The sequence below is a fragment of the Cucurbita moschata genome, unplaced genomic scaffold (assembly GCF_002738365.1).
Source record: "Cucurbita moschata cultivar Rifu unplaced genomic scaffold, Cmos_1.0 Cmo_Scf00008, whole genome shotgun sequence".
NCBI lineage: Eukaryota > Viridiplantae > Streptophyta > Magnoliopsida > Cucurbitales > Cucurbitaceae > Cucurbita > Cucurbita moschata.
Genome location: NW_019268524.1, coordinates 4,138,604 through 4,159,936, shown reverse-complemented (window position 1 = coordinate 4,159,936; position 21,333 = coordinate 4,138,604). Strand labels below are relative to the sequence as shown.

At 33.4% G+C, this 21,333-nt stretch overlaps 2 protein-coding genes across 12 annotated transcripts in view; both read left to right on the top strand.

Annotated features, from left to right (window-relative positions):
- The first annotated feature begins 3,245 nt into the window (after positions 1-3,245).
- LOC111446604 (probable leucine-rich repeat receptor-like serine/threonine-protein kinase At3g14840) lies at positions 3,246-11,863 on the top strand. Of its 2 annotated transcripts, none has more exons than XM_023085475.1 (24): positions 3,246-3,513; positions 3,605-3,788; positions 4,936-5,007; positions 5,123-5,191; positions 5,272-5,343; positions 5,437-5,508; positions 5,628-5,699; positions 5,802-5,873; positions 5,960-6,031; positions 6,116-6,187; positions 6,269-6,340; positions 6,666-6,737; positions 7,039-7,104; positions 7,469-7,537; positions 7,615-7,650; positions 7,736-7,773; positions 8,046-8,425; positions 8,594-8,789; positions 8,915-9,064; positions 9,243-9,361; positions 9,450-9,660; positions 9,756-9,993; positions 10,299-10,449; positions 11,277-11,863. In XM_023085475.1, exons 1-24 carry the CDS (start codon positions 3,420-3,422, stop codon positions 11,649-11,651), a joined length of 3,024 nt encoding a protein of 1,007 aa, XP_022941243.1. In that variant the 5' UTR covers positions 3,246-3,419; the 3' UTR covers positions 11,652-11,863. The 2 variants fall into 2 exon arrangements, with proteins under 2 accessions (XP_022941243.1, XP_022941242.1); XM_023085474.1 differs by having other exon boundaries at positions 7,733-7,773.
- Positions 11,864-13,123: 1,260 nt separating this feature from the next.
- LOC111446602 (probable leucine-rich repeat receptor-like serine/threonine-protein kinase At3g14840) overlaps positions 13,124-21,333 on the top strand; it is a 17,232-nt gene continuing 9,022 nt past the window's right edge. For 2 of the 10 annotated variants that reach the window (XM_023085471.1, XM_023085464.1), the window contains exons 1-15: positions 13,126-13,290; positions 13,397-13,580; positions 15,060-15,131; positions 15,229-15,297; positions 15,375-15,446; positions 15,540-15,611; positions 15,736-15,807; positions 15,902-15,973; positions 16,059-16,130; positions 16,217-16,288; positions 16,370-16,441; positions 16,782-16,853; positions 17,206-17,271; positions 17,704-17,769; positions 17,850-17,885. In XM_023085471.1, coding sequence (XP_022941239.1) covers positions 13,197-13,290; positions 13,397-13,580; positions 15,060-15,131; positions 15,229-15,297; positions 15,375-15,446; positions 15,540-15,611; positions 15,736-15,807; positions 15,902-15,973; positions 16,059-16,130; positions 16,217-16,288; positions 16,370-16,441; positions 16,782-16,853; positions 17,206-17,271; positions 17,704-17,769; positions 17,850-17,885 — 1,163 coding nt within the window. In that variant the 5' untranslated portion in view covers positions 13,126-13,196. Of the gene's footprint in view, positions 13,291-13,396; positions 13,581-15,059; positions 15,132-15,228; positions 15,298-15,374; positions 15,447-15,539; positions 15,612-15,735; positions 15,808-15,901; positions 15,974-16,058; positions 16,131-16,216; positions 16,289-16,369; positions 16,442-16,781; positions 16,854-17,205; positions 17,272-17,703; positions 17,770-17,849; positions 17,886-17,968; positions 18,010-21,333 lie in introns of all 10 variants that reach the window. The other 8 variants (XM_023085472.1, XM_023085465.1, XM_023085473.1 and 5 more) reach the window with 6 other exon arrangements.

Sequence of the window (21,333 nt, the reverse complement as noted above, 5' to 3'; positions counted from 1 at the left end):
AAAAAAAAAAAAAAAAAAAAAAACAACTTGGGATTGGATTCAAATGGGTGGCTGTGGATCGTACCAGGAAACATCCTTAAAGGGTCGGCCACCATTTTTTGAACCAGACAAGAGCGTTGTCCTTTTTGGCTGACTTTTTAATCCTTGACCCTCAAACGATGGCTTCATAGCCATGTACTGTTTGTTACCTATTTTTCTCGATCTATCATTTAATGACGATGTATTAAATTAATAAAAAAACGTCAAATTTATAGACAAACTTTTCTGTTACACCAACCCTAAAGGTTCAATTAAAAACCCGAGACGTATACTAAGTTGTTTGACACTACCAAGTCTATCTCGATATATGCATGCACTTGTTGCATCAACTAGCAATGTTAGGCATAGAAAAATATTAGGTTTTAAAAAGGCATTTTAACCTTTTAAAAATAACTTTTTAAAAAATATATTCTTAAATCTTTTAACTACTTTCAAAAATTTCAATAATATTATGACTTTTCAAATAAGGGTACCGTAAAAAAATTAATGTTTTTCATGGAAAAAAAATTAACGGCTTATTATTAGTAGGTTAGGCGGAGTTGCTTTCAGGTGCGGGAATCATTGGTGCTCGATCTAGTGTTATTTTTTCGAGAATTTTATCTATCACTGTAAGTTTCCTATTCAAGATCACTGTAGTTCATTTTCGGGCGACTATGGAACGAACGACCATCTGTAAGTGATAGAGTAGGGTGGGTCGTACAACTTAGATTGTGACTGGTCTTCCTAACCACATACGTAAGAATATCTTTTTAAAGGTAGAGTTTTATATTCTCGTAAACGGTTCTAGTGGAAAAAGAAATCTTAATTTTCAAACATCTAAATCCGTAAGCATCAAAGTTTGACCCAAAAAAAAAAAAAGACAGCATAAAAGGAGGAATCATTGAATTTTATATCATATTATATAATTAATTAATCGAATTTATACCTAAACCTTTCTTATAACAATATAACCTATGGTTAGACAGATGCATGACATGTGATACATTAATATATTTTAAAGCATTTTTAGGTTAAATAAATATAATTATTTCTTAACCAAACACGGTTTTCCAAATTTTACTGGTATAATCAATAAATTTTAATTATTAAATTGGTTAGCAATAAATAAATAAATAAAAGTAAGAAGACAAAAAAGACCTTGAAATTTAGAATATATTATATTCTTGAAATTCTAAATTAAACCTAATTTTCCTCCCTCTTGTTCCCTGCCCATCAATTCGCCGCCTAATTTCCAAATTAAATTTTAAAAAATAAGAAACGTGTCGACTAATGATTGGAAAAGACAAAGATTTATTATTTTTAAAGATTAATTTATACAAAAAAAAAATATCTTATTTTATATTTTTTATAATTAAAAAGTATTTTCTATCATTTATACAAAATTCACTATTTTCAAGTAATTTTTGTATTTATATATATATATATATTATTTCATTTTTTTTTATTTATTCTCCAATAATCCTTAAAAATAATTTTTAATAAAAAATTAATTTTTATTAAAATAAAATTTTGAATAAATGACTTCGGGAACCCACCCAGTTCAAAAAATTTATGATCAGGTGAATTGAGTTCATTATTTAATTTTTTCAGCTGAAAAATTTACATTCTTAACCCGATCCAATCTAACCCTCGAGCATTTTGTAACTTCAGCTTCAAGTATCACACCCTATTCTATTCTATTCTATTATATTTATTTATTATTATTATTATTATTATTTTATTTACTTTAAAAGTTTTAGAAAATTCTGAATTAGGTTTGCATTTAAAACATTAGTAAAAGCATGAAAATTAATACATACTAATCAATATACTTAACTCACCTCCAGCCTGTAATTGTTTATTATTTTTTTATTCCTCCAAATAAAAACTAAAAATTAATAAATACAATATTAAAAAAATACACTACATAGACATAAATTAAAGACAGACAACTTGACCTCATATATATATATATATATAGGTGTTAAAATTTATTATTTTTATTAAAAAAAAATGAAAACAATATATCTGAATTATATTAAAAAAATATATATATCTGGAACACCAAAACATGACATCTCTTTTGTCTCCATACATTTCAATTATTCAATTGTTGAATTTATTTATTTATTTTTATCAATTTAATTAATCTACGCGTCTTTTTGTGTTGCTGCATTTTTGTTGACCCTTGAGTAAATTTACCTTACTTTTATATTAGATATTAATTTTTTTTTTTTTGCTAAACTTCTTCCCGAGCACGCGCGATGGAGCTGTAGACAATTAAGTAAAATTTAATATTTAAAATAATTCGATCTGTGGATCAACGATATCGTGAAAAAGGTTGTAATGCTAGAAGAATCGTTATTGCAAAATTTAATTGATCTATTACAGATAATATTTTTGTGGTAAAAGTCGTAATGTCAAAGGTACCAATATCGCATAATTTTATGTCAATCTATTACAGTATCGTTGTGGTAAAGGTCGTAAAGCCAGAGGAATCATTACAACATTATTTGAGTCGATCTATTTTTGCAGTAAAGATCGTAATTTTATGATTATTTTTCTTTAGTTTTGGCTGTTGTTAATCAAATGCGTAGATATGATGATAATTTGGAGGATGTTCAGAGTAATTGAAAAAAAGACTTTTAACGAATTTTAACGAATAGTTTAAAATGAAGAAACACCAAACACATCTCAAACTTTTTGTTCCTATTGGTAGATGAAAACAGTGTAACAATCAAAACCGATTGCAAGCAGATATTGTCTGTGTTTTGGCCATTACTATCAAAACCCACCGTCAGCAGATATTGTCCGTATTTTGGCCATTACTATCAAAACCCACTGTTAGCAGATATTGTTCGTACTTTCGCCATTACTATTAGCATCATAGTTTTAAAATGAGTCATTTAGGGAGAGGTTTCCACGCTCTAAATGTTTTGGTCCCATCTCCAACCGACGTGGGATTTCACAATCCATCTCTTTGCCGCCCAACGTCCTTGCTGACACATTGTCCTTCGTTTTGCTCTAATACTATTTGTAACAGCTCAAGCTTACTGCTAACAAATATTGTGCAGATGTTTCTACATTAGTTGACTGGATTAAAATAATTAGTTTACTCGTAATTAATTAATTTTTGGATTTACAATTTTATTTTTATAAAAAGATATTTGAAAGTAATTTCAAGTCACTTCCAAAAGAGTATAAGTTGACTTTGTTTATTCGTCCTTCGACTATTCCCAATCTTTCTCTCATTTCTCTCTCTGTTTAGTATTAAATTGAAACTCACCGATGACGAAACAAAGGGCGGTTTTCTTTTCATTCAGACCTTCCTCCAACCGCAATTCTTAGCCTTCTCTCCGCCGGAAAACTCACAACTGCCGTTCCTCCGCCACTTCCGAGCCATGTTTTCGGCTCCTTCTCTCACCGTCGCTTTTCTCGTATCTCTCTGCTTCATTACCCTCGCGTCCGGCGCTACTCGCCTCCCGGCCGACGAAGGTACGATACGACGTCATACTGGACGCAGATCTAGTCTTCGTTACAGTAAGCGGATTTTAATTTTAATTTTAGGTTTTTGATTTGATTTCAGTCGAGGCGCTGAGGGAGATCGGAAAGACGTTGGGGAAGACGGACTGGAATTTCGACGCCGATCCATGCGGCGGCGTTAGCAGCGGTTGGATATCGACTTCTGCACAATTCGACCCTAATTTTGACAATAAAGTCATCTGCGACTGTACGTTCCAGAACAATACCGTCTGTCACGTCACTAACATGTACGCTCCTTCTCTCTCTCCATCTTCACTTTTTGTTCAACTTTTTGGATCATCATTTTCGATTCTGATTTTTCCTTTTTGTTTTTTGGATTACTTAATTTTTGTAATTTTTGGTTGAAAAACTTGGCCGGTAAATTGAGTATAAACCGGGGAGATGAGTGTAAATTTCTTGTCGAGTAGCTAAGTGAGTCCCTTGGATGACAAAAGTCCCACGTCCTATAATTTAAAGAATAATCATAGGTTTATAATCCAGAAATACTATCTCATTGGTATATGAGGCATTTTGGTGAAGTTCAAAGTAAAACTATGAAAATTTATGCTTAGAATGGACAATATCGGGAGTAGATAATTTGATCCACCACATTTTTATATCTAAATACAAATTTTAAATTTAAGGTGCAATATTGAATTGATTTGAGTTTTTTGAGTTTTGTTTTTTTGAAATTAGGTTGAATATTATATAATTATTGAATTTTTTGTGATATTTAAATTATCTACTGTGTCAAATGTTTTTTTTTTCTTTATAAAAGTATATAAAAATGAAAAAAAATTAAAAGTTAAAATTTAATTTAATGTGAAAACTATATATATATTTTTAAAGATCAAACTAATTACCCATCAAAAGCTTTTATAATTAAATTTAGATGACAAAAAAAAAAAATTGAATAAGAAAATAATTATTTTTTTGTATAATTATTAAATTAAACCCACTTGGTATTTGATTTATTGAAGAATCGATATCAAAATAAGAAGAAAAAAAAAAAGAGAGAAAAAGAGGTTGGCGCCTTCGTTCGCCAACTAATTGCTGGTTTTTCAAATCCGGTGGGTCCCACGTCGGCATCCGGACAACTGTATAAATATATAAAAATATTATTAATAAGATAAGATAAGAAATATTAAATATAATAATTAATATTGTTTACCAGTCAACTATGCCACGCAGGATCTCTGACTATCTCTAACCGCGGTTGTTGTTTGACCTTAGACTTGGTTAACCATGTACACCCACGTGACGGCCTTAAATAATTATATATATATATATAGAACTCATTTCTTATTTTGTATATTTCTTTTCAGAGTATACAAATCTTTAAACAATAATTATATACAAAATTATTATAATTTGTTTCCGTTGGTGGCATTGCAGTCTGCTAAAGGCGCAGAACCTTCCAGGTACTCTGCCACCGCAAATAGTGAGGCTGCCATTCCTGCGGCAACTGTGAGTACTCTTTTTTGTTGCTGAATTCCTTTACCTCGCACTGTTTCTCATCTGCTTCATTCATGAATTGCCCATCATAATTCATTCCTCCTTTCTTCTCTCTCTGTTAATCCAGTGATCTCACCCGCAACTTCCTCAGCGGCCCAATCCCTCCAGAATGGGGTTCCACCAAGCTCCTCAACATGTATTTTCTATCCCCAAGTTTCCATGTTGTCTTCAGATTGTGATTTCTTATGTGGCTTATGTTTATGGCTAACTTTACAGTTCCCTTCTTGGAAATCGATTGACGGGTTCAATACCAAAAACGATTGGAAACATCAGCACTCTTGTAGAGTTGTAAGTTCTGGTTACCCAATGGATTGTTTGTGTTCATTTTGGGTTTTTAATTAGTGGGTAGGAGACTAATGTTACTGGTTTTTGCTCGCTTAGGGTCTTGGAAATGAATCATTTATCTGGAAGTCTACCTCCAGAACTTGGAAATTTGCCCAGCTTATCAAGATTGTAAGACCCCTCATCTCTGAGTTTTCTCATTGTCTCTCAATTCTCTTTACTTATAATGATTTAGACATTTAGGATAGCTTTCTGATGATCTATCTTTACTTTTGATTGTTGTGATATAGACTTCTTACCTCAAACAACTTTTCTGGGGAGCTCCCATCTTCACTGGCAAGGATAGCCTCATTGACGGACTTGTAAGTTTTTGAAATTTTCTTGAACCCTTCATTTCGTTTGTTTAATTTTGAGAAACCGAATGAATGAATGAACAAAACAATCTTCTCATTGTGACAATGCAGTCGAATTAGCGATAATAACTTCACAGGGCCAATACCAAAGTTTGTACAGAATTGGACGGCTCTTGGGAAACTGTGAGAATTTTTTCTCTAGTCTAGTTACTAACAGGTTTACTTGGTTGCTAATCTCTTAACTTACTCAACTAATTTACTTGTGACAGAGCAATTCAGGCGAGCGGATTGAGTGGGCCAATTCCTTCTGAAATTGGACTTTTGACAAACTTAACTGATGTGTGAGTTTGCCTCACGTTGCTCGTGGTTTATAAGTTAGAGTACTGCATGTTTCGATTTATTCATATTTGAGTTGCAAAATGCAGGAGAATCAGTGATTTGAATGGAGGTTCATCACCCTTTCCGCCCCTTAATACTTTGACAAAATTGAAAACCTTGTAAGTTAATCCCTCTGTGAAAACTTGAAGAAATCCATGTACGTAATTCCAGCTATTTATTTAGTTTATGGTTGTCTATAGGATATTGAGGAGTTGCAATATAGCTGGAGGGCTACCGGACAATCTTGCTGGGTTGACAGCGTTGAAAACCTTGTCAGTAAAATTTCACTCTCTCTTCTTCCTATATGTTATATCATGATTAAGCACAGTCTCATGAATTTTCAGAAGATGGTTAATTTCTTGTAATGGTTAATTTCAATATTTCACTGCACAAATGACTTACGAGACAAATATCCGCATCTGTCCCTTGCTTTCATCATAAAAGAAAACCAATAGTATGCCTTGGTTTATGTTGAAATAGTAAAAGTAACTTCCTTGGGTCAGTTATTGAAATATTGGAAGTTTAATGTTTAGTTATTCTTCATTGTTCTCTGGCAATACATTTTATTATTTTTTTTTTGCTAAATTTCTTCTGCAGAGACTTCAGCTTCAACAAAATTACAGGAGCAATACCTGTCAGCTTTGAAGCTTTGAAAAAAGTGGATAGCATGTAAGTGACGTAATCAGAAACTTGAAATCTATACCTTAACTATAGATAGTTACTTTGCATAACTTGGGGGATAAGACTGAGTATTTTCCGGTTTTGTAGATCTTTTTGTTTATACTATAATCTCAATGTGTATAGATCTCGATATGGAGTAAAATGTTTGAATTTTATCGTAACCTGGATTATCTGGTAGCAACATCTTTATAATTTCTTTCGTTAAAAAAGAAAAAGAAAATACAATGTCCACATTCCTATTGTCAAAAGCTTATGAGTTGCACTGATAATCTGATATTTTCTTGTTTAGATATTTAACTGGAAACTTGCTAAATGGATCGGTGCCCACTTGGATGCTACAGCAAGGAGAAAGCATGTAAGTTTCTTTTCCAAATGTTATATTCTGGTTACATAACTTGTACTGAATATTCAGAGGGAGAGAGCAAATAATATTTTATTGCACCAACCTTGAAAAGGAAAAAACATCTTGCTTGCTTAACCATTTCTTTTTCCAGTGATATAAAAAGGAAAAAATTGTTTGTACAAAAGTAATGTTTTTCGTTTATTTTCTAAATAATTGACATCTGAGCGTTTTCTTTATGATAAAGTTAACAGTTTAAAAAGGTTAAGTATAGTTTATTGCTCTAATTAACATTCCTATGGTTGTTTTCTCTTTGGATGTAAGGGAAGAGCTGGTTTTTGTTCTTCCTAATATATCTGATTGTTGTTCTTTTTTACAGTGATCTCTCTTATAACAAATTTACTACTCAGAGAAATGGCCAGAACACTGGTTGTCAATCTCGAAATTTGTAAGTGCTTTTATTTTTATATAAATTTTTTATCACTCATGAGAAGTACTCTATCCAATCTCCTTTGTTCCATGCAGAAACCTGTTTGCGAGCTCTTCCCAGGACAATAATTCGTGAGTTTTTTTCTTCTTTGAGTTGGCTTGTTGCTTGAATTTTCTAATATTTTAATGACCATCGAGCTTGTTCTTGTTTTAGCAGCGGAACAGTTTCATGTTTACCAAGCACTTGTGGAAGAAGTGAGTTGAAATCTTGTTTTTCTAGCATTGTTTTTACTATTGGAGGGATAGGGAAAATGGTAAATTTTAGAAATTATATTTGGTGGTTTTTCATTGCTGTAAGTAATGTGTAAATGCTAAAGAATAAGGAGTGCATTCAAGATCTCTCGGTAGCCTTTCAAACGTTGAAATATAGATGATGTCGCTATTTAAAAGTAGCATTGATATGTTAATAATAATTCTGAAAAAATACATTAATCAGTTTGAAACTAAATATGGTCTTGTTCTTGCAGCTTCGTACTCTCTCCATATCAACTGTGGTGGGAAGGAAGAATTAATTAACGGAACAACCACATATGTTGCAGACATAAACACTGGCAAATCATCATTGTTTTTCCAAGGTGGAGAAAATTGGGGATTTAGTAGCACTGGTAATTTTATGGATGACGATCGCTCAACAGACGACTTTATTGCATTAAATATATCTGCTCTCTCAATGCCAAATCCTGAATTGTACGTGAGGGCACGTATTTCACCAATTTCTCTTACTTACTATGCATATTGCATGGGTAGTGGAAACTACACAGTAAGCCTCCATTTCGCTGAGATAGCGTTTACCAATGACAAATCTTATAGAAGCCTCGGCAGACGCTTATTTGATGTCTATGTTCAGGTAAATAGATACTGTGGCTCAGATCATGCAGAAATTATCTGATATTTAGCCCCTTTTAGTATATCTTTGTATAATATTTTTCTGTATGGTTAGCTTCTTCTGGTACCGAATTTACTGATTACTTCGTTAGCTTGAATTTTTTTTATTTATTTATCTCCAATGTTGCAGGGAAAGCTGGAGTTGAAGGATTTTAATATTGCAGATGCTGCAGGTGGTATTGGCAAACCTATTGTAAAGAAATTCACCGTTCCTGTGACTAATGGTACTATAGAGATTCGCCTATTTTGGACCGGGAAGGGGACAACTGCAATCCCTGTGAGAGGGGTATATGGTCCTTTGATTTCTGCCATTTCGGTTGATCCTGGTTGGTAGACCCATTTTTCGGCCTACCCTTTATTTGATGACAAGTTTTTGTTACTTATATAAGTCTGTAACCTTATTAAGCTATAGTAGGTTTAATATAATTATTGTTTCCTTCTTTCCAAACAGACTTTGTGCCACCATCAGAAGGTGGAAAGGGCATATCTGCTGGTGCAGTGGCTGGAATTGTGGCTGCTGCTGTTATCTTTGTTATCATCTTTGTTCTTGGAGTCTTGTGGTGGTTAGGCTGCCTACGAAAGAAAAGCACACTTGAACAAGGTAAATTTTAAAGACTTTTTCAACCTGTCTTTGAATTCTAATGTTACCTACATTTTTGCAATGTCTTTGATGTGAATGAAATCACATATATTGTCCTGATGTCGAGCACGTCCACATTATTATGCTGATAGAAAGATCATCAATTTAACTTTTTCACTTTTATATGCTTGTTTTACAGAGTTGAAGGGTCTAGATCTAGGAACAGGTTCATTTCCATTAAGACAAATTCGAGCTGCCACGAACAATTTTGACGCTGCCAATAAGATTGGAGAAGGTGGTTTTGGTCCTGTCTACAAGGTGTTACTGTTGTTTGGATTTCATTATTTCATCATTTCATCCATAGATTTTATATTTTTGGTGTTAAGTTCTGTGTTTGGAATTGCAGGGTGTTCTTCAAGATGGCACTGTAATTGCAGTGAAGCAACTTTCTTCCAAGTCGAAGCAAGGAAATCGCGAATTTGTGAATGAAATAGGCATGATATCTGCATTGCAACACCCTCATCTAGTCAAGCTTCATGGATGCTGTATTGAAGCAAATCAACTTTTGCTAGTATACGAGTATCTGGAAAATAATAGCCTTGCTCGTGCCTTGTTCGGTAAAAATATATATATATATATATATATTTTAAATTATAGTGGTGATGACATTAATGGATGTAATGAGCATCTCTGCAAATTTGGTATATTATAGGACCTGAAGAATTCCAACTGAAACTGGATTGGGCAACTAGGCAGAAGATTTGTGTTGGTATAGCTAGAGGTTTAGCATATCTTCATGAGGAGTCGAGACTAAAGATTGTTCATCGAGACATCAAAGCTACCAACGTTTTGCTCGATAAAAATCTCAACCCCAAGATTTCTGACTTTGGTTTGGCGAAGCTGGACGAAGAAGAAAATACACACATCAGCACGCGGGTTGCTGGAACCTTGTGAGTTACCATGCATACTTTTACAATGTAGAATATCTGCTAACGATGGGCTTGGGCTGTTACAAATGGTATCAAAGCCATACACCAGGCAGTGTGCCAACGAGGACGTTGGGCCCCCAAGGGGGTAGATTGTGAGATCCCACATTGGTGGGAGAGGGGAACAAAACATTCCTTATAAGAGTGAAAATCTCTTCCTAGTAGACGTGTTTTAAAACTTTGAGTGAAAGCCCAAAAAGGACAATATCTGCTCAATTTGATGAGATGTATTATCCAAATATTCACGCCATCCTTCCATTGTTTTGCAGTGGGTATATGGCACCAGAATATGCCATGCGGGGCTACTTAACCGACAAAGCAGATGTTTACAGCTTTGGCATTGTGGCTTTGGAAATAGTCAGTGGTCGAAGCAACACAAGTTACCGAACCAAGGATGATTGCTTTTACCTTCTAGACCATGTGAGTTAACTCCGTCTTTTATACCTTGTGCACATCCATTGTGTTCTATTATAATTTATTGCACCAGAAGTTTTTAGAAAACATATATTCCTGTTTCTATAACCATGTCATGCAATTTTGATGCGAAGTGTCACAATTGCGTTTTTTACGGATTGTTTGTAAGTGATTGCGTGGCACTCACTCTCTCCACCAAGTGAGTCAGCCCACTCGATGGGCTCGAAATTGTGTCACCTTCGGCCTGACGACGTATACCCAAGCCTTTGGCCCTGCTTTGAGAAGAAAGTTTTAGAGAACGGGGACAGGGAGAACGCTATATGGGTGGTATGAGCAAAGAAAAAAACACCATGACTAAAATAACAAATAACTCAGGGTAGAAAGAATTGATGACTAGTTGCACCTCCCTATAGTACATTCTGAGACATTTTGTGTCTACTAGGCGTAGACATGATTCTGCCGAAACGTCATACACTTAGAAAAAACGATAGGAAACTGTTTTGGCATGCAACGGACATGCGGCTATGGACAACACGTCTTGGACAAGTATGACCGTGACACGGAACACAAGTTTGTTGTAGGTTTTAAACTTAGTTATATTCGATTACTTATCTGCTATGGGGAATAATGCTTTCCATAAATTGATAATAGTTATGTTGATTTTGATCTTGGATTTGCTAGGCTTGAGTATGACAACCAAACTTGTGGCGTTGTGTTCTATTTCCTAAGTTTTGATTGAGCTGATTACTCTGGAACATGATGTTTTATACTAGTAAATGAAACCTGTTATCAGAGCTAGAAAACTGAAGCCATTTATATCCCTCTATTCTCAGGCTAATACTCTAAAGGAGAAGGACAGTTTACTAGAGCTTGTGGATATGCGGTTAGGCTCCGAATTCAACAAGCGAGAGGCGATGACGATGATCACTGTTGCTCTACAATGCACGAACGTCATTGCTGCAGACCGACCTACGATGTCATCCGTGGTGAGCATGCTGGAAGGGAAGATTGCCGTAAAGGAGGTGGTTTCAGATCCTAGTGTCTCAAAACAAGATATGAACGCAATGTGGAGCCAAATCTATCGGCAGAAAGGGGAGGGCCAGACGCAAAGTATGTCGATGGACGGTCCGTGGACTGGTTCTTCAACTACTGCCAGTGATCTCTACCCCATCAACATGGATTCTAAATACTTGGAGAATAGGAACTAAGGTTGAGATGATTTTTGGTTGCAGATATGTAACTACGTTGTTAGCCTTCAAATGCCTTTGCTTACTTTTTGCTTGTTCTACAAATTCTTTTTCACCTGTTTATGTGGCTGTACTGAGAGCCAAAATGGCCAATCCTTGTATATTTCAAATTCTTCCCACTTTGTTGTTTTAAAACAATGTTTAAATGAATGTTAAATTGATGTTTAATTCTTATTCATATTGAATTGGTTAAGGTTGTTCGAGTATGTAATTTCATTTTTTTTTTAAAAAATTACATTAATAACTTTATTCTTTTAAAAAGTGATTAGACAATAAAAAATTAATTATGAAATTAAAATAAATATTTGAATATATAATTATATGATAAGTAAATTATTTTTGGGTTATGTTCAAACAAAAATAATAATAATAATAATGAAAAAATTTAAATACGCAATTAATTGATTGGTTGGTAAGAAAGATAATGTAAAATTTAAATCTTCAAGAGCTAACATTTTCGCATATAATAACGTTAAATTTTAACATTTCATGAAGAAAAAAAAACCAATTGGAGTAAGGAAAAATTAATTGATTGGTTTCATTATTTTCAGGTAATAATTACTTTTGATTACTAAACCTTTTATATAGAATAATGATTTATTCTCCATATTTGAAAATTTTATAATACTTTTAACTCTTATTTTTATTCTATAATAATAACGGTGAGATCTTACTCTTATTTATTTATTTTTTTTTTTGTAAGAATATAAAAACATCTCTCTAGTAGATGCGTTTTAAAACCGTGAGGCTAACAGATATACGTAACAAACTAAAACGGATAATATCTATTAGTAGTGAGTTAATAACTGAGTGTCAATTTTGATCATGTAATGACACAGAGAAAATGTGGTTAAACTCAACCCAACCTATACAATTTGTATTGGATTCAAATAAATAAAAATTTTATGGATCGAGTTAGTTCATGAGTTACCTAAAATTAATATATATATTCTTAATACGTTATATATTTATTTTATTTCATAATTATTTTTAATTATTTATTATGCATTAAATTCAACATTTTAATTTTATTAAAAATAAAAATTTAAATAAACGACCGGAACAAAACATAATCTAACCAAAAAATAATAATAAACATGGTTTGTGTTGAAAATTTTTTATATCTGGAACAATTAAATTAAATTAAATTAAATTAAATTAAATCTAAAAAAACAATAAATTTGACACCTAATGTGTTCATATTTTTCCGAAATACGAGTCGGTTTGTATTCAATGGATCATATCTGGCTATTTACAACTCTGACGAAGTTTATTCTCAATTTTTCAATATTTCTTTTTTTATTTTTTTATTTTCCAATTATGAAACCCAAATTAATAATTCATTCAATTGACTTCAGTATCCATTTGCATTGACTCCGCAAATTTCCTTTTTAATTAAAATTTTTTTAAAAATTAAAAACATTTTAATTTCATCAAATACCTTTCTCGCTTCTCCCACTCACTGCAACTCCATTAACCCTCTCTTCTTTCTCCCAGTTCCGAGCCATGTTTTTGGCTCCATTTCTCTCCCGCCTTTTACTCCTCTCTCTCTGCTTCATTTCCCTCGCTTCCGGCGCTGCTCGGCTGCCGGACGACGAAGGTACGACGCCGTATTGGCCGCGGATCTGGAGATTTTAACTGTTATCGAACTCTGTTTTGGTTTGGTTTGGTTTGATTTTGATGTTCGATTTTTGGTTTGGTTTCAGTTGAGGCCTTGAGGGAGATCGGTAAGACATTGGGGAAGACGGACTGGAATTTCGACGCCGATCCATGCGGCGGTGTTAGCAGCGGTTGGGTTTCGGATTCTCCGCAGTTCGACCCTAATTTTACTAATAATGTCACCTGCAACTGCACGTTCCTGAACAATACCGTCTGTCACGTCACCAACATGTACGCTCTTTCCTTCTCTAATCTCTTCTTCGCTTTAAAATCACTGAAAGCAACATTTTAAATTTAAATTTTATACAATTATTATATACATATATACATACACATATATATATATATATAATGGATGAAATAGTACAGATACGAAGGTATGGAACACTTTGTAATCGTTTCATCTCTGAATCTTAAATCTATTGTGGAATTGTATCATATACGTATAAGGAGTGATTCTACGGTTGTTTTGGACATATTCTAGTAGAATTTGATACGTACCAGGAGTGACCTTATATGTGTGCGCGACAAATAGGACACGACCCTAAGGAAGTCATGAATATAAAGAGAAGGACCCTATAACTTCGGGACTGTAGCTACCATCTCTAGTATATATATAGGTTCTGTCAGTCGAGAATAATCTCGTGTTCGTGTAGGGACCGTTGCTTTTATTTGGGCAAATTCACGGCTAGAGAATTGTTGGTGGCTTGAAAGTGGAGGACAGCGAACCAAACCAACCAAAATGGGCCAAACCGGTTCAGTCAAACCGGCTTCCCCAACCTCTTTTCCTTCCTTTTAAGTGAACCGACGGTGTGGTTCGCTTCTCCACCACCACCGACGGCGGCGTTGCAACCATATCTTTCATCGTGAGATGGAGGAAGAAAAACCCTAGTAAGCATACCCACAAACTCGCCTCCAGATTCCGGCAACCAACGGTGATAAACCTCAAATTTCATCCACCAATTTCTTGTTCACACTCCCGTGAGGCGAAACCCCATAAAAACCACCGCTAAATTTCCTCTAATAATCACAAATTGCAAGAACAACCATCTCCGACGACGGTTTAAAGTTGAACAGCGAAAAAATAGACCAAATACAGCCAATAATCCTAAGGATTACGGTCGAGCCGATCTTAAAACTTCAATCCCAGTCATTTTTAGAGGAAATCAGATCAAATCAGCGCTTAATGCGCGGTTTTGTCGTTTCATCTAGTCGTCGTTGGGTAGCCGACAATATGTAGTTTATTTCAGATTTTCTTTCTCTACGATCTATTATTAATTTAATTTTATTATTGTTATCATTTATATTAAATAATATTAAAAACCTTGATGTCCGTGAAAACGTTAGAAAAATTATGAAAATGATTGAAAATTGTTTGATTATCAAACAAGATACTAATTATGGCTTAATTAACTCATAATTCATCGCTTTTAATAATCATATTTAAAAATATTAGTAAACATTGATATGCGTGGAGATCTAAGTTTCATTGAGAAATAAAATATAGATAGTTAGAAGAAAACAAAAGCAATATATTATTATTAAATTACATCAATAATTAAAAGAAAAATTCATTATTGTAACGTTGAAATTCAAGACATCATAATTTTTAATAAAATATTTTAAACATATTTAAAAAAAAAAAAAGGAAATTTGCAATATCCCTAAAACTCAATTTTATTTGTTTGTCTTCCCTTGGTGTCATTGCAGTAGTCTGAAGGCGCAGAGTCTTCCAGGTACTCTGCCACCGCAAATAGTGAGGCTGCCTTTCCTGCAGGAACTGTAAGTACTTTTTTTGTTGCTTAATTCATTTACCTGCTTCATTGATGAATTGCCCATCATAATCCATCTCGCCTTTCTTCTCTCTCTGTTAATTCAGTGATCTTACCCGCAACTATCTCAGCGGCTCAATCCCTCCAGAATGGGGTTCCACCAATCTCCTCAAAATGTATTTTCTATCCCTAAGTTTCTATGTTGTCTTCACAATGTGATTTATGTAGCTAATGTTTATGGGTCATTTTGCAGTTCGCTTCTTGCAAATCGGTTGACGGGTCCAATCCCAGAAGCGATTGGAAACATCAGCTCTCTTGCAGAGTTGTAAGTTCTGATTTCCCATTGGATTGTTTATGTCCATTTTGGGTTTTTAATTAGTGGGTAGAAGACTAATGTTACATGTTTTTGCTCGATTAGGGTCCTGGAAATGAATCAATTCTCTGGAAGTTTACCCACAGAACTTGGAAATTTGACCAGCTTATCAAGATTGTAAGACCCCTCATCTTTGAACGTTCTCATTTTCTTCCAAGTAATTGGTTTAAATTTTCTTTAGTTATAATGATTTAGACATTTAGGAGAGCTTTCTGATCGTCTATCCTTTGTTGTGATGTAGACTTCTTACCTCAAACAACTTTTCTGGGGAGCTCCCATCTTCACTGGCAAGGATAACCTCATTGACGGACTTGTAAGCTTTTGAAATTTTCTTGAACCCTTCATTTCGTTAGTTTAATTTGAGAAACTGAATGAATGAAACAAATCTTCTCATTGTTACGCTGCAGTCGAATTAGTGATAACCACTTCACAGGGCAAATACCTAAGTTTGTACAGAATTGGACGGCTCTTACAAAAATGTGAGAGTTTTTCTCGACTCTAGCAACTCTTAGTTTTACTTGGATTCTAATCTTTTAACTCCCTCGATTAATTTACTTGTGACAGAGCTATTCAGGCAAGCGGGTTGGATGGGCCAATTCCTTCTGAAATTGGACTTTTGACAAAATTAACTGATGTGTTAGTTTAATTCCTGTTCCTCATGGTTTTATAAGTTATGAGTACTGCACGTTTCTATTTATTCATATTTGAGTTACAAAATGCAGGAGAATCAGTGATTTGAATGGAGATTCATCACCCTTTCCACCCCTTAATACATTGACAAAATTGAAAACCCTGTAAGTTAATCCCTCTGTGAAAACATGAAGACATCCTTGTACATAATCCCAGCTATTAATTTAGTTTTGGGATATCTGTAGGATTTTGAGGAGTTGCAATATAACTGGGGTGCTACCGGACAATCTTGATGGGTTGACACTGTTGAAAACCTTGTCAGTAAAATTTCACTCTCGATTCTTCCTATATGTTATATCATGATTAAGCACAATCTCATGAATTTTCAGAAGATGGTTACTTTCTTGTGATGGAATATTTAATTACCCTAAATTTTTGCACTACTTTCACTGCACAAATGACTTATCAAAAGAATGTCCGCATCTGTTCTTTGCTTTCATCGTAAAAAAAACCAATAATATGCCTTAGTTTATGTTGATATAGTAAAAGTAACTTCCTTGGGTCAGTTATTGAAATATTGAAATTTAATGTTTAGTTATTCTTCACTGTTCTTTGGCAATACATTTTTGTTATTATTTTGCTAAATTTCTTCTGCAGAGACTTCAGCTTCAACAAAATTACTGGACCAATACCTGACAGCTTTGAAGCTTTAAAAAAAGTGGATAGCATGTGAGTAACGTAATCATAAACTTGAAAATCTATATCTTAACTGTAGACAGTTGCTTTACATAACTTGGGGGATAATCAAGCTTGATCAATGGCTGAAATTCATAACTTGGGGAATAAGATCGAGTATTCTTCGGTTAATGTTGATCTTTTTGTTTATACTATCTCAATATGCATAGATTTTGATATTGGTAAAACGTTTGAATTCGATCATAACTTTGATTGTCTGGTAGCTTATTTTCATCACAACATCTTTATAATATCGTTCGTTGATTATAAAAAAACATACATTGTCATCATTCCTATTGTCAAAAGCTTATTAGTTGCACTGATAATCTGATATTTTCTAATTTAGATATTTAACTGGAAACATGCTAAATGGATCGGTGCCTGTTTGGATGCTACAGCAAGGAGAGAGCATGTAAGTTTCTTTTCCAAATGCTATGTTCTAGTTACTTGTCTAGAGGAACCAAAATTGAAATTAGATGACCTGAGATTTCAAAATAAAGGAACAATTTCAGAGAGTGAGAGAGAATAAATAATATCTCATTTCATCAAACCTTGAAAAGGAAAAAGCATCTTGCTTGTTTTACACAATCATTTCTATTTCCAGTGATTTAAAAATGAAAGTTTGTTTGTACACAATTAATGTTTTTAGTTAATTTTTTTAAAAAATAGATATTCGAACATTTTATTTATGAAAAAGTTGACAGTTTTCGAGTTTAAATATAGTTTTAGCTCTAATTAACATTCCTGTGGTTGTTTTTGTTTATTCTTAGGATGTAAGGGAAGGGCAAGTTTTTGTTCTTGCTATCTGGAAGATAATAAATCTGATTGTTGTTCTTTTTCACAGTGATCTCTCTTATAACAAATTTACTCCAATCAATAGTGAGAACACTGGTTGTCAATCACGAAATTTGTAAGTATGCTTCTGTTCTTATACAACTTTTTTTTATAACTAATGAGAAATACCTATCCAATCTTCGTTGTTCTGTGCAGAAACCTGTTTGCGAGCTCTTCCCAGGACAACAGTTCGTGAGTTCTTGATCTTCTTTGAGTTGACTTGTTGCTTGAATTGTCTAATATTCTAATAACCATTGAGCTTCTTCTTGTTTTAGCGGTGGAACAGTTTCATGTATACCGAGCACTTGTGAAAGAAGTGAGTTGGAATCTTGTTTTACTAGCATTGTTTATTTAGAAGTGGCATTGATATGTTTAATAATAATTCTGCAAAAATACATTAATCAGCTCTGTTTATTTGATTTATCTTTCAATAGAAACCAATATGGTCTTGTTCTTGCAGCTTCGTACTCTGTCCATATCAACTGTGGTGGGAAGGAAGAATCAATCAACGGAACAACCAAATTTGATGCAGACACAAACACTGGAAAATCATCACTGTTTTTCTCCGGTGCAGAAAATTGGGGATTTAGTATCACTGGTAATTTTATGGACGACGATCGCACAACAGACGATTTTATTGCATTAAATTCATCTGCTCTCACAATGCCAAATCCTGAATTGTACGTGAGGGCACGTATTTCACCAATTTCTCTTACTTACTATGCACATTGCTTGGGTAGTGGAAACTACACAGTAAGCCTCCATTTTGCTGAGATAGTGTTTACTAATGACAAAACGTTTCGAAGCCTGGGCAGACGATTATTTGATGTCTACGTTCAGGTACATATCGATATCGTGCCTCTGCTCGTTATGAAACTATCTGATTGCCCCATTTCAAGATACCTTTTTATATATTTTCTACATTATTAGCTTCTATTAGCACCGAACTTAACCGATTACTTTGTTATCTTTAAAGTTCCTTGATTTATCCTGCAGGGAAAGCTAGAGTTGAAGGATTTTAATATTGCAGATGCAGCCGGCGGTGTTGGCAAAGCTTTTATAGCGAAATTCCCTGTTTCTGTGACTAATGGTACTATAGAAATCCGGCTATATTGGGCTGGGAAGGGGACAACTGCAGTCCCTCAGAGAGGAGTTTATGGTCCTCTAATTTCAGCCATTTCTGTTGATCCTGGTAGGTAGACCCATAAACAGGTAGATGTCTGTAACCTCATTAGCCATAGCTAGGTTCTCTGTAATTACTGTTTCTCTTCTCTCCAAGCAGACTTCGAGCCACCATCAGAAGAGTCGTCGCCACGATCAAAAGGTGGAGGGAATGGCATATCCGCCGGTGCAGTGGTTGGAATTGTTGCTGGTATGATCGTAGTTTTCATCTTGGTTCTTGGAATCTTGAGATGGAAAGGCTGCCTAAGAAAGAAAACCCCACGTGAACAAGGTAATCTTAAAGCATGTATCAGTTTCTTACTGTTATTAATGGAGCATAGCAACTTTTTATTATCAAACACTCGCACTCATCGAATAGATATTATAATACTTTCCGTAGAATACTACTACACTTTCTTCCGATTAAAACTGTTTGAAATTTCTTGAGATATCTTGGGATGAAAAACTAGTTAGGATGGAGGGGTATTTACCGTAGAGATTAATCCATCTATTTTTAAAATATCTAAATCATTCTTTTAAAATAAAATATACAATGGACTTACAATTATTGGGCTTGACCTTATCTGGCTGGTGATATATTCTAACATGTCATTCTATCATCAACTTATTATTTTTGAGTTCTAATGTTGGCTACACGTGCAAAGTTTTAAAACATTGACCATCAAAACGACTGTATCTTTGTTTGAGTTTAGTATTCATCGTCACATGAACTTGATATTGATTTTGTTTTTGTTAGGTACCTACTTTGAAAGTTTATGATGATATTAAGCGGGCCAGGATGAAACTTTATTTTGGTGAATATTTATGTTGTAGTTTTAATTTTATTTTAAAACGTACATTCCAGGAAAAAGTTGTTATAACACATTTGATTCAATAAAATTTATTTTTGTTTACATTTATTTATTGGTAGAGGTTGCCTTCGCCGTCGATACACCTTGTTGGCATTTGTAGTGATTGTTTTAGCTGACTTACATTCTTGGCACTCTACTAATGTGTTGTGTTTTGTGCGTTGGGAAAGGTTTTTACGACAAGGTTCTGTCGATGGACTGGTCTAGTGAATTGGAAGAACCTCTTTTCTAGTGCGTTTTATTGATTTGCCAAACTCTGTGTCATTAGAAAAACTATGAATTTTTGTATTGACAAATACTCATAGAAGTTTCCTGAGAGATTGAGCAAGATCTTGAATCTCCCGTGGATTATAGAGCAAGATTTTCGATTGTAAAACCACCTTTTGTCTCGAAAATCTCACGACATAGAACAAAGGAAAAATCAAACATTCTCCAAAAGAAGCCAACAAGAGGAAAACAACAAAAAGTCTCCAAAAAGAGTTCTTTGCTATCTTCACATTAGATTGACAAAGTTTTAAAAAATGTACGTGAATGTTAAATTATATATTAGTAATAAACGTCTATAAGTAAAAATAATGTAGTTTCCTAATATACGAGAGTAAAAATAAGATTACGTAAAAATGTTTTAGTAAACGTACAAAAAAAAAATTAAATTACAAAATTCTTTTTTATCATTTATTGTTCTCTCCTATAGTCTTGCCCGAAGTCTTGCTTTGGTGGGCTTCCCTCATATCAATTATTTACTTCAAACGCTTTGATCCACTCACTCGGTGAGCTAATAATTGAATTGACTTAAATAGTCATGATCTTGACCCGATCAAATAGTAAATAAAGGTTGTGATCTCATTTTCTTTCGATCTGAATGGAATGGTTTTCAATAGAAACCAAAGCAAACTTATTTCAACTACCTCAACAATAGGAAGAAATTTAATATTTAAATTTTGAGATATGTATTGATTTTTTTTCATACTCTTGGATAAATCATTAACTAATTAATTTTTTTAAAAAATAATTTTTTAAATTTAAATTTAAATTTTAAGTTTAATTAAACTCCAAAATTTTAATTTCCATAACTTTCTAAATTAAAAAAAAAAAAAATCAAAACTTTAGAGTCTAAATTTATAATTTAACAAAAAAAAACACTAATTTCCATATATATACATTAATTTTGAACCAATCCAAAATCATAATAAAATATAATTCAATTAGTTAAGATATTATATTTAAATAATAATAATAATAATAATAATAATAATAATAATAATAATAATAATAATAATAATAATAATAATAATAATAATAATAATAATAGTTGTCTGCATTTGGTGCAAAGATGTGATATTATTTGTAACCGTCCAAGTCCACAACTAGTAGATATTGTCCGCTTTGACTCGTTACGTATCACTTTCAGTGTCATAGTTTTTAAAACGTGTTTATTAAGGAGAAGTTTCTACACCCTTATAAGAAATATTTAGTTGACATTTTCAACTAACGTCAAATCTCACAACAAAACATAATCAAAGTTCAAATTTGTACTCTAAGTCAACCTCTTTTCTTTTTTTAATTCTCATGCGTCGTTAAACCAAACCAAAAAAAAAAAAAAAAAAAAA